Source organism: Colius striatus, chromosome Z, assembly GCF_028858725.1.
Source record: "Colius striatus isolate bColStr4 chromosome Z, bColStr4.1.hap1, whole genome shotgun sequence".
In the NCBI taxonomy this organism is placed as follows: domain Eukaryota; kingdom Metazoa; phylum Chordata; class Aves; order Coliiformes; family Coliidae; genus Colius; species Colius striatus.
This window is the reverse complement of record NC_084790.1, coordinates 66,456,786-66,469,006: the sequence shown is the minus strand read 5'-3', so window position 1 is coordinate 66,469,006 and position 12,221 is coordinate 66,456,786. Positions and strand designations below refer to the sequence as shown.

The 12,221-nt window shown below is 40.9% G+C and overlaps 2 protein-coding genes across 11 annotated transcripts in view; one reads left to right on the top strand and one right to left on the bottom strand.

The window, feature by feature from the left end:
* The window catches only part of UBQLN1 (ubiquilin 1), a 24,180-nt gene extending 22,733 nt beyond the window's left edge, over positions 1-1,447 (top strand). Inside the window, exons 11-12 of one of the 3 annotated variants that reach the window (XM_062017417.1) lie at positions 231-411; positions 1,228-1,447. In XM_062017417.1, coding sequence (XP_061873401.1) covers positions 231-386 — 156 coding nt within the window. In that variant the 3' untranslated portion in view covers positions 387-411; positions 1,228-1,447. Of the gene's footprint in view, positions 1-230 lie in introns of all 3 variants that reach the window. The other 2 variants (XM_062017418.1, XM_062017416.1) reach the window with 2 other exon arrangements.
* IDNK (IDNK gluconokinase) overlaps positions 1-12,221 on the bottom strand; it is a 13,912-nt gene extending 1,691 nt beyond the window's left edge. Inside the window, exons 1-6 of one of the 8 annotated variants that reach the window (XM_062017419.1) lie at positions 12,075-12,221; positions 11,885-11,915; positions 11,534-11,620; positions 9,868-9,911; positions 7,339-7,679; positions 3,054-3,478 (exon numbers count right to left, since the gene is read on the bottom strand). In XM_062017419.1, the coding sequence (XP_061873403.1) occupies positions 3,219-3,478; positions 7,339-7,679; positions 9,868-9,911; positions 11,534-11,620; positions 11,885-11,915; positions 12,075-12,115 (804 nt within the window). In that variant the 5' untranslated portion in view covers positions 12,116-12,221 and the 3' untranslated portion in view covers positions 3,054-3,218. The other 7 variants (XM_062017422.1, XM_062017425.1, XM_062017426.1 and 4 more) reach the window with 7 other exon arrangements.

The following is a 12,221-nucleotide window of genomic DNA, read 5'->3' as shown; positions in this document are numbered from 1 at the left end:
AATTTTAATGCTTTTTAATAAAACAAGTAGGTTTTCGTGCATTTCAAGAACATCGTGGAAGTGTAGATAACTCCTAAAATTTGAATTCATGTCATAAGATAGTTTTAGGATCTTGCAGAAGACCTAGTCAGAAATTAGTAAAGACAGAGCGGTGCACAACATACTGTGTTTAACTCTTGTGCTTTGCCAAGTGTGTGTTATGCTTCTAAAGCTTGAAATTTTATTCTTAGCAGTTACAAAATCCAGAAGTTCGATTTCAGCAACAACTGGAGCAGCTGAGTGCAATGGGCTTTCTGAACCGTGAGGCGAACTTACAAGCACTTATAGCAACAGGAGGAGACATCAATGCAGCTATTGAAAGGCTGCTTGGCTCTCAGCCCTCATAGCAGTGTTTCTTAAACTTGAAAAAATGTAATTTATTTTTGATAACAGCTTCTAAATCTTTAAAATATTTGCTTTACTTCATTCTGACTCTTGGGATTGTCTTGTTAAAACTAAAATCAGTCTGATGCATTTTAAGGTGGAGTGCAGTAGTTTTCTTCAAACAGTGGGAATCAATGCATTTTCACTCTTGCATGCATCACACTTCTTTTGTTCTGCATTATTTGTGGGGGAATTTTTTGACACAAATCAGCTTTCACAGTTGGGTGAAGCAGTTTTGTCTGACTTAAAACTATTCAGTTTGTTTACTACTTAAACATTAGTCTTCAGCAGTAATTTCTGTAGAATACAAATTAAAAAGGAAAACAAATTGTTGAAGCTACAATTTGTGGGTACAAATACTGCTTAATGTGATTTTGGCATGGTCTTTTGTTGCAAGCAAAATGCTGTAAGATTTATACCACTTGAGCAAGCTAACATATTTTTTTTTCTTTAATTTGTATAAACACAGTGTATACAATGGAGACAGCTCATTTCTAGAGATTTACACCTTGCAACAGAATGAGATTATAAATAACGCAAAAAAGCCTGGGGAGGGGAGGGAGGGGGAAGTCCTAAAGACTTGGTTTTGGTGTAGAATCTTTCAGCATCTTTGGGAACCATCTCAGAAAAAAAAAAAAAAAAAAAAAAAGCTTAAGCAAGTTCAGTTAAAATAAACTAGAATTACTCTCTGGTTATCTCTGGTTATCTCTCTGCACCCGACTGTACAGAAATTTGCATTGTCACAATGTCTCGAGATTCACAAAGATGAGCTGTGAATTACCTTTGTCATTGTTTGAATTGCAGAGGCACTCCGGAAGGAACAGCTTCAGGACTTTTTGCCTTGTTCCATTGAGATTCTAACACATATTCTGGTTTGCAATTGGAAACGTTACTTTCATTTCATGGTCATGTGGTACTTTAAATTACTTTTAACCACCATGTAAAAAATACTGTATATCTTTGAGTTTCTATTGGTAGTTAGTTCTCTTGTTCACAGATAATAAATGAATTAAAATATCTTTAAGCATCTAGTCTCATTGTGTTTGCAGTTTGTGATTACTTAAGAGTTCAATATGACTGACCAGCTGAAGAGTTGGCATTTGAGCGTAAACTCTAAGAATATTCACCAACTCTAGGCTAAGATGAATATACAACTCTTGGTGTGTCAGGTAGGGAGAAGAGAGTAAGAGGTGCATAATGTTGAAGCTTACATAAAGAGGAGGTAACAGAGTAAGGGACACTACTGTCTGTATTAGTGAAGACCATCTGCTTTTACTGGATTTTTACTGTGGTTGTGAATTCCTGTAGTGCTTTTAAACACCTTATTTGGACACTGTTTTTCTTGTAATGGTACAAGTATCAGTTTAGTTGCTCTAAAAATCATTGCTTGCAAATGGTTTAAAATTTTACCTTTTTAAACACAAAATTGTTAATCAGTTTGACGCAAAGTTACACTACAGCATTAGAAGTTGAACACCCTTCAACATGTACTGAAATTTTTAAAACTTCTGGCAAAGCCGTGTATGCAGTTCTGTTGGCAGAAACTGTTTTATTCTTATCAGAGAAGTTTCCCTTACTGTCCAGTAATCTTGTCTCTTACTTTGCCAGTAAATAAATTGATCAAACACTGTTGATGCATGGTACTGCAAAGAGCTCAAGAAAATCTCTGTAGTTGGCAGCCCTGCCAACTGAAAATTAAAGCCCTGCATGAAAATTAAAGTGATAGATAGAGCAGCATAGAGTGTTAAACAGAAATAAATTAAAATCTATTGGTAAGGCAAATTTATTATCATAAAAACCTTTAAAAATACCTACAGCTTGGGTACAAAGTTACTGCTTTTATTTCCTAGCCAGTGATCAGACCTATCGTCATACCTTCAAAGTGACCTCTGTTGTGTGGGTTGCTGTCATTGCATGGAGTACAAGGCTGTGATAAACAAGGGATAGAGAGCAAGTTGTTTCTGTGGAGTAATTACTACATTTTTTGTAGTTACTTTCACAATTACTACTTCTTAGGATCTTCAGAGTAACTAATTTGACCTGACTTTATAGTGTACTTCACTGGCACCGTGTTTTAAAGAAGGAAGATGCCTTGTCACTCAGGAGGCAGGTCCTTCTTAGACTACAATCTGTGTCATCCAAAAAGGCTTCTGTCAAGTAAAAGTGCCACAGTGAGGTGGGGAAGGGAATGATTTTTATCAGGCTTTACCAAGACACTAAACCAATGAATTTAACCAGCATGAACACTTCCTTTGGGTAACATGCCATTCACCTTGAGTACTTCAGTTGCACTTGGGAAACTAAGATGTATGCTCTACTTGCTGAATTGCCATAAAATTTGACTTCAAGAGATGAAGTCTGACACAAATTCTACAGGTGCCCTTGAGCTAAGCTTTGGGTTTTTTTCCCCCCTGAAGTACAATGTATTTGTCAGTAACTATTTTCAACTAGTAACAAGTTACTTTCTGGTGAGTGTAAAACACTGAGCCATATGTTGTGTAGGAAGAATTTTTAGTTTTGTCAGAAAACACAGCAGAGCAAGGTTTAGAGGTAGGGTAGACTTTTTATTACATCTTTATCAGTAAAGCAAAGATCACACTTGTTGGTTTAATGGCATATTACAGTGTTTCTGCTTTTGCCCCACCCTCATACTTGTTGCTTCATCCTGTCCTTCTTTAAAATTCTCTCTTCAGCAGTATCATCTACCTTTTCTTTCAGAAGCAAGCTGACAGTTAAGTCTGCTCTGATAGATAGGATTGTCCACAAAACTGCCTTGCCTGGTCATCAAACTACTGCTAGAGAAAGTAACTGCTGCAAAACCAAGAAACCTGAGAGCCGAAGTAGTGTAAACTGACATATAAAAGACTAAATGTGCATACTTTTGAATCAAATACTGTTACGGTACCTTTGAGAATGTGACAGCAAGATGGCCAGTTTTGCAAAGGATGTACTTTCTCTAATTCTCTTCTTGGTTTGGTGCCTGCATGATAAAACAACCCTTTCCACTGAGAGCAGAGCTGGCAGGGAGATGGGTCTCTTCCTTTCTGTGGACAACCTGTTGAAGAAGACACTCTGCCTTTCCTGTGTTTAATGCATTAATGGATACTGCTATTGTAACGCTACATTTTTACTTCCTCGTTATAGCATAGGAAAACACGCGGTAGTGGGTACAATATTTACATGGCATGTTACAAACTGTGCTTAGCACAAATTCTTGAGGAAGTGTAGTGCATGTAGCTTCCATAGATGAACACACTCATGGCAGTAACATAAGAAATTTCAAATTCCAGATGATTCCTTCTTAGTTTTTGTTGCCTTTGTTAAATGCATTTCAAAATACGGACAGAAAACTTGCACCCAAGTAATCTGAGCTAAATCTAAATAACCTTCACAACTAACCTGAACACATCATCCCTGTTAAGTTTGTTAAAAAACCCAAAAAACAACAAACCAAACTAAATGTAGGGTTGTGTTTGGGGAGGTAAATGAAAATCCCTTATGCACAGGGATTCTTGTGCAATCCTTTTCTTCCACTGTACACGGGTACAGCCTCATTAAAATCGGGGAGCAGTCGTGTGGTTAGCATTTGGATCACTGACAGTCTTTCAAATTGTGAAGCACAGGATGTAAGTGAACAGAAGTAATGCTTTGCTACCCTTTGTCATAGCAGGAAATGGACTACTTAACTGATTGACAACAACCTTCTGTGCAATATCTGGAACTGGCTCATGCTGTGGAGCTGGAGCCCACAGACAGCCCTGTGAAAAGCAGGTTCAGTCCCTTCTAAGTAGTTTCTTCATTCCTGCAGCTACGTGATGAATAGGGTGGCAGAGACCAAGCAGGCTTTCCCTGTGGAGGCAAAAATGCCAACTGCTTCTGCAAGCCCCTGTGGATTTTAGTATTGTGAAGTTCAGATGTGAGGCAAAAGTTTAATAAATAGTCAGTTGCAACAGTTGTGTGCAGCTAATTACACAAACCTGGTTCTGTGCTGGGGAAAATAAACTGAACACCAGTGGAAGCTAATCAAAAGTTTCCCAGGAGTCTCGCAGCCTTCCTTTTCTAAATAAAAAGAGTTTGGAGGAAAAGCATCTACAAGATACTGCATTCCTGAATGTCTCACCTGCACCTTCCAGTGAGAGTAATGGCGTCTTAGCTTCTGTTTGTTTATTGAGAGGGTGAGGTTCTGCAGGTTTTTTTGGCTTCATCTTGTTGCCCTCTGAGGTGGGACAAGGTGGAGGCAAAGGCCCTCCTCTTCTGAGATGCTAAGAGCAAAATCCAGATGCTTGGCATTATCTTCAGATAAGCATTCTGAGAAAAGCTGGTGTATGTTTAACGTCTTACTGTGTTCATCCACATACTGCCAGCTGCCCTTGCTTGGAAACAGAAGTTCTCATGAACACTCAGTCTGTAAATATGATTAGCTTTAAGTCTTGATAATTTCTCGTTAATGTGAAGACTAGAACAGTGACTTACAGAGGTATCTTCTTTCAATGGAAGGATGCAAGTAGGAGTGATACTGTCCAAGAACCAGCTACTTACGACATGACAGACTGAACTCCTGCCATGAAAACTGCACCTGTCAATCTCAAGATTAATGGTGTCTGTGGTTGCTTTCACTGTTTGAACTGTGGAAATACCTTTGCTTTAAATAAATGCAAAAGGCAAGTCTCTTGAAAGGTTCAGAGATGGAAATATTCCTGTCATGGGAACACAGACTGAGAAATACCCAGACCTATTTTGAAGAAGCATGAACTTCCAGCAAGTAAGAACATACTACTTTTTTAGAAAAGACTTCCAAAACCTCAAATGCATACACAGACTCCCCTAAGAGTGAATGGTCTGTCAGTGCTGAGTACAATTCTCTGTTGGTGCCAGCCACTTTGTGAGTGTGCTATCAATGCTAACAAGCAGATCTGAAAGTTCAAGTCTAGCCTTTCTGGAACTCACACTAGAAAATGTAGCCAATTATTCTTCCTTTCATTTGAAGGCCTGATCATACTTGATTATGACAGGATGCAACTGCTTTCCCAGCAATGTTACTGTGTCCTGATCTAGTTTTATCGTGTCTGAAAAAAAGTGAGCATAAATCTGTATTTAATAATGGATGTGTTAGAAGAGCTCTTTGTAAAATGGTGTATTGGAAAAACATGAAGACTTCATTAAAAGCAGAGATACCAGAAGAGGGTGCCATTTCTTTGCTTTTCATAGCTACTAAACTTCCAGTTAAGAGGACTCACTGGGTTTCAGGAGGTGTATAGTCTCTGAAATGTGGTGTTAAGAGTCAGCCAGCCATGCATGTCCCTTGCAATTACCTTTGCCTCTAAGTCTTAAGCTTGCACCTTGGATCTCAGAATAAACAGGATCTGAATTGAGAGCAACTGCTTTTCTCTAATGCTGCTGTAGTGTACAGCAGCAGACTAAAACTGGGAACTGCCTGCTGTTGTCTCTCCAGGTCATGAACAATCAGGAAAAGACCACTTCAGGGTGGGTGTGTTAGTGTCTACAGTCCCAAATCTGTATCTAAAAATGCCAGGTTTCAGTCAGATAATGCCCATTTATTACACTGTTCTGTGCACAGTAGTTGTCTAGTAAACCAAAATGTCCTTACTACTCATAGTTTTCCATGTAAAAGATAACAGTGAAGATGCTTTGAAGCATGAGATTTTCTTCTAAAGGAATGGGTGACACATTAAAAATAATCCACGCACATGGGGATGACTCCATTTAGATGTGACTTGAATCTTTCTATAGAAACTATGCCCTTTACACTGAATTAAGCTAAAAAAGGCACCTCTTGCAACCTTTTAAAAAACACTTTGGCAATAAAAAATCATGTTAATCTTAAATTCTCTGAGTTAAGTAATTTATTGGATATTTGAGATTTTCTGATCACTTACACAAAAAGAAAAGCTGTGAAAAAAGTGTATTAGGAATAGTTTGATATTAAGCTTTCAGTAAGCACATATGGACTGGACACAGGCTGACGTAGAAGACTAAAGCACACAAGGGAAGGGAAGGGAAGGGAAGGGAAGGGAAGGGAAGGGAAGGGAAGGGAAGGGAAGGGAAGGGAAGGGAAGGGAAGGGAAGGGAAGGGAAGGGAAGGGAAGGGAAGGGAAGGGAAGGGAAGGGAAGGGAAGGGAAGGGAAGGTGCAATTGTGAGAGTTTTTCTTAAAGAAGGAGATGCCTATCAGTCTTGTATTCAGTATCTGAGACTATTCATTGACTCAATGGGTACACTTTGCACATGAGCAATTGAGAATGCAGGGCAATATTATGCCACTTTAAATTCAATTGTATTTTGGATACAGCCTCACCAGCACTCCCTTTTCTTACACTTCTCAGGTTGGTGTTCCACGCACACAATAAGAGTTCACAAAAGCTCTTGTGAAGTCACCCTGGGGAGGCTGGCAAGGGCACTAACACTACAACTTGGTGAAAACCTGGCAGTGATACAGTGGTGGTGTCAGGATGTTCCTGCCTCTTACTTCTAGACAACTAAATATACGCTTTCTAACAAAGCTGCAAATTATTTCATCACGTAATAGCAATTGTGCCTGTCTCCATGTTTGACAGAGTCAATGGTAAAATGAAAATAATAAGTTACTGTGTGGCCCTAGGCAGCATTTTCTAAAGCAGGTTCTTCATAAAATGGGAGTTTTCACTTCATATGGTGAAGAGTTTAAAAAGTTGACAGTTTTTGAAAATTTAATTTTATATGTGTTTCACAGAGCCACAATAAGAATACCAAAAGTAGTAAATCAGCTCTTAATATTGCAATCAATTTAAGTATCAGGAAAAAGACTTTGTTTTCATTTAATAACCAATTCATTTATTAAAATGCTGTTTCACACCCTTGATAACCTTAAGGGTATTTGTGTATGAGTAAAGCAGAAACTTACTCTAGAAAAGCCTTACCCTGAAAAACGGTGCTTTCAATCTCCAGCACTATTTCAGAAAGAGATTTTTCTATACTGACAGTAATAAAGTTTTCTGGTGCAGTAGGAGGCTCCAGAGTATCAAACTGAGACTTGAGAAGCTCACGTGGCATAAAATGCCCTCTCCTCTTCTCCAAGCGGCCAGCAATGATGTCTATAGGCCCATCCAAATGAACAAAGAGGATCTTCAGTGCTGGGTTTTCTCCTGGTTGCCCTGGCTGGTTGCTTTCGATTGCAGATGCTCCAATAGCCAGCACATGCCTATACATTTTCTTCAGTGCCGAACAAGCCAGAACTGCATCTTGTCTAGATAAGTCTTCTCTATCAAAAATAAAAAAAACCCAAAGTATCCACATGAAACATAACAAAATGGCTCATTCGTTCTGCTTGAACAAGGGAGACAAGGCCTGGATCCCTGGGAGTAGTGGCATTTTTTCATAATTTTTTCAGGATTTTGAAAATGTATTTCCAGTGCAGGTAGAGATGTGATTTGAAAGTCAGGTCAGGGTAGCCAGCCTCCCAGTAAAGTCTTGGGGACCTTCTTTATTAGACACTGTTTTTTTCGTAAATTTAATTACATTCTAGCACAAGGAACGATTATTTCCTTAACTGCTGAGAACAGCAGCAACTGACTATCCAAACAAACTGCCATTCGTTACCTATAAAATTACTATTCTAATCTGTCTAGAGAGTAAGTGGCTGCTGAGCAACAGAGAGTTATGTTCTTATGCAGGCATACTTCCAAAACCTGTTTTCACAGATTTACTGTAATGTTGCATTCTGTGCTTCCTGTGACCAGATTCATTGGCAGCACTGCGTATATGCCCACTTCAAGTTAGACAAGGGAATAGATGCAAGTAAATTGATGCCTTGCACATTTATTTTTTACTGGCAAGGACTCCTAAAATAAAGTGAGCATCAAATCATGGTCATGTCTATTCCAACAAAAAGCAAACCCAGAATTAGTTGTCTCTGAAAACTGACTGAAGTGCCTGCCTAAGAAATATATTCTGTAATCCAGTTAAAATTAGGTATAAACCTATTTCAAAATCATACTATCTTCATCAGATGTTGTTTCACAAGGAAATAACTTGTAATATTTGAAATAACTTGTATTATCATCAAGGTAAGTGGTGCCAGCCTTGGCTGCTTAAAAATACTAGCAATTAAAGACTGGCATTAGGCTCTTCTACAGTATACTTGATCTTTCAGGCTTTCTGGAGCTGGGCAGTGGCCTTGGACTAGCAAGTAACACAAAGCTGTGGATCAAGTGTTAACAGACAAATTTCTCAGTGTATTAACCCATGCTCCAATGAGGCACATGCATTGTCTTCATCTAGTTCATCTGATGTGCACAAGCAACCTAACAGCCATTTTGTAAATCCAGGCTAAACAGTCCCCACTCTCCCAGCATTTCCTCATTTGGGAGATGCTCCAGTCTCTTCATCATCTTCATGGCCCTACATTGGATGCTCTGCAGTATGTCCATGCCTCTCTCATAATCAGGAGCACAGAACTGAACACGTTACTCCCAGTGTGGCCTCACCAGTGTTGAGGAGAGGGGAAGGATCACCTCCTTTAACCTGCTGGCAATCCTTTGTCTACTCCAACCCAGGGTATCACTGGACAGCCTTGCCAGAAGAGCATGTTGCTGGCTCATGTTCAACCCGGGTGCCCACTAAGGCCTCACCAAGTCCTTTTCTGCAAAGCTGCTTTCCAGCTGTATGACCCTCAGTGCCTGAACTGGTGCCCAGGGCTGTTTCTCCCCAGCAACAGGACTTTGCACTTCTTAAACTGCATGAGGTTCCTGCCAGCCCACTTCTACAAACCTGTCAAAGTCCCTCTGATCAGCCACTCCTCCCAGTTTGGTCTCATCTGCAGACTTGCTGAGGCTACACGCTGCTTCGTCATCCTCATCATTAATGAAGATGTTGAACAGGATGGGACCCAGCACCTACCCCTGGGCTACAACACAAATTATTGGCCTTCAGTAAGACTTGGAGCTGCTGATCACCACCCTCTGCATTTGCCTGTAGAGCCAGTTTTTAATTCACCTCACTGTCTGCTTATCCAACTCGTACTATCACCAGCTTCTCTGTGAGGATCCTGTGGCAGATGGTGTCAAGCAAACTTCACACCGTATCTTATTCAAACTAACAATACTGTACAAAATTTTGCCCTAATGTCATTATCAATGTATCTTCTGGTTCTGTCCTTAGTAAGTAGCTAATATCAGGCTTATGACTGAACTGGATCCTTGAAATTATTTTTACACAGACAGCAGAAAAAAAACTACCATTGGCAATAATTTTCACAACACTATTAATGTAGGAATAACCTCATTCTTAGCAATTACTATGAGAGCTTAAAATAGTGAAAATACGTTTTTGCTGCCTGCAGAATGTTTTTTACACTACTACATATGTGCTTTGGAATGCAATGAGGAAAAATACTTTTAGTACTTTTTCTGTCGCTAGCCCAAACTTGATAAAACTGGATGTTCTCTTACCTCCTTAGTATATCATGCAATGCACAAAGCCAGGGAATCCTGTCCTAGAAAGAAAACAAGCTAGTTCAGAGTTGTTTATGAAACTCATTTGAAACAATTGCTCCTAACATCTAGAGCATTTGACTAGAGATGTAAAGCAGCATTAAATTGTGTACAGCAAGCTCAGGTTTGATTTCTTTCTTGCTAATGTTGATTGGTTACCACTGCCTGAAGTGCTAGGTATATCATCAATAACATGTTTTAGTGGAACAGTGCATTTTCTGTTACAGGTAGCTCCAAGTACCTGATGGAAATAGTATGTATTTATGTGAGGCATGCACCTTGTAGACCTTTGGGGAACTGCCAACCTCTCTCATGCTTCTATTACATAATTCAAATGTATAGCCTGATTTGTTATTTCTTTTTCTTATATCTTGCACACATGCTTTGGATCAAAGTTGAGGTTTTCAGGAACAGAGAGAACTAAATTTAGTTATTTGCAATTACTTAATTATATCATTTTTATGTCAGTAGTAATCACAAATAAATGTAATCATGGTCATAATTTAGCAATGGTTTTGCTCAGTAGCTGGGCAAACACTGAGTGATTGATCAGCTTCTCATTATAATCTCATTTTAAATTTTAAGCTCCCACAAACTTTTATCATACCATTGATTACTAAACAATCGCTCTCATTTCATCTTTCAATCCTGTTACTGATAGGTGAGCAACAAAACTGATAACGTGGACAAATAAATGCAACAATTTTTTGTTATTGTCATTACAAAGTAACTTCCCACTGGCACTCAAGATAGCCCTCATAATTTTGCATCTGTGGTGTTTCAGAAGAGATTCTTCCTTCTTGCTGGGCATCATACCCCAATGGTTTAGTTTTTCAACTATGTAGTGCTGCCTTACACAACATATTGGCTTATATGATCTTCCAACCATTAATGACAGGTTAAAGTTTTTAACAAGAATCTAGAATACTTTTCCAAGGCTATAGAGAGTGCTCTGAAGAGCTCTCTAGTTCAGCCTTACATCTCCAGAGATTTCCCAGAAAAAGTTCAAGAGGTGTCATGCAACTTTTGTAATTTACTCAAGTCTGTGTAAGTACTGTGAAATTGAACTTGATAATCTTTATCTGTTCAGGCTGAACAACAGGCTGAAGGGAGGGATGTGCCTGTTAAGTAGGGGCATATAAGACGGAAGACTGTGGGATAATCACTGCAGTACATGAGTGTGATGAAACATACTTCAGCAGAGACATTTGTCTGTCTTCATGTATTTAACTAAAAGAAGTAGCATATAACCTAAAGCTGCAATCGTGACCTGATGCAGAGGGGGAGATTTCTGACAGTGGTGGTTCCCTGGTTTGCTCTGTGGATCTCCTGCCCTGTCATTCCTGGCACTCTGGTAACCATCGGCAGCCTCAGAATTAAATCCTGAATGAACCTCAAATCCCTTTGTGAGCTACCAATCACACTTCGATATGCAGAATCCTTTGTAACATGGGAAGCCTTCCCCCCTCCCAACTTCAGACCCAGAAATTCAGCCTGTGCTTGCAGTCAGCGTAGTCTATGTAAAGCACAAGGCACTTTAACATGATGTGCCAGAGGTTACAAAGAGAAGCGTGTCAATGACTGGTTTTTATTTGTCCACGTTATCAGTTTATATGTTTTATACCTCATCGCTTAGTGGCGTCCCTTCTGCCATCTTCTTTTTATTCTCTGGAGAATGATAATCGTCTGCATCGTAGAACTTCCACCCCAGCTAGGGAAAAAACAGCTCCGGATGACTCAGTCGAACCAGGTGAGCTAATAAGGATCCCTGAGCTTACAAAGACAACGCCTAAGAAACGACAGGCCGCTTGCACCACAGTGCGGTGACTGTGCCACAAGCCATGACGATTAGCAGGAACGACGGAGCAACCTCAGCAGCGGCGAGCGCTGACGCGCCGCGGCGCTGGGTCACAGCGGCCCCCGGGCCGCCTGCCGGTGCGCGGCCGGGGCTGCCCGCCGCGGAGCATGGCCCTACCTGTGCCGCCAGTCGCGACCCGACCGTGGTCCTGCAGGGAAGCACAGAGAATCGGTCACGGCCACGCCGGCCCTCGGTGACGAGGCTCCCGCACGGCCGGGGCTTCAGCGACCTCGGGCCGCGCCGGACCAGAGCGCACTCCCACGGCCTGGGGCAGCCGCCGGAGGCTCGCCGCCCGCCCGGTACCTACTTCCCCGAGCCGCTCACGCCCATTACCACCACCAGCACCATGGCGGGTCCTGTCCGCTCCGCTCCGCTCCTCCTCTCTCGCCGCGCCGTCCCGCCCTCGGCGGCGTGTGGCGAGCGTGGGCCCGCCCGCGGGCTTCGGCCCGGGCCG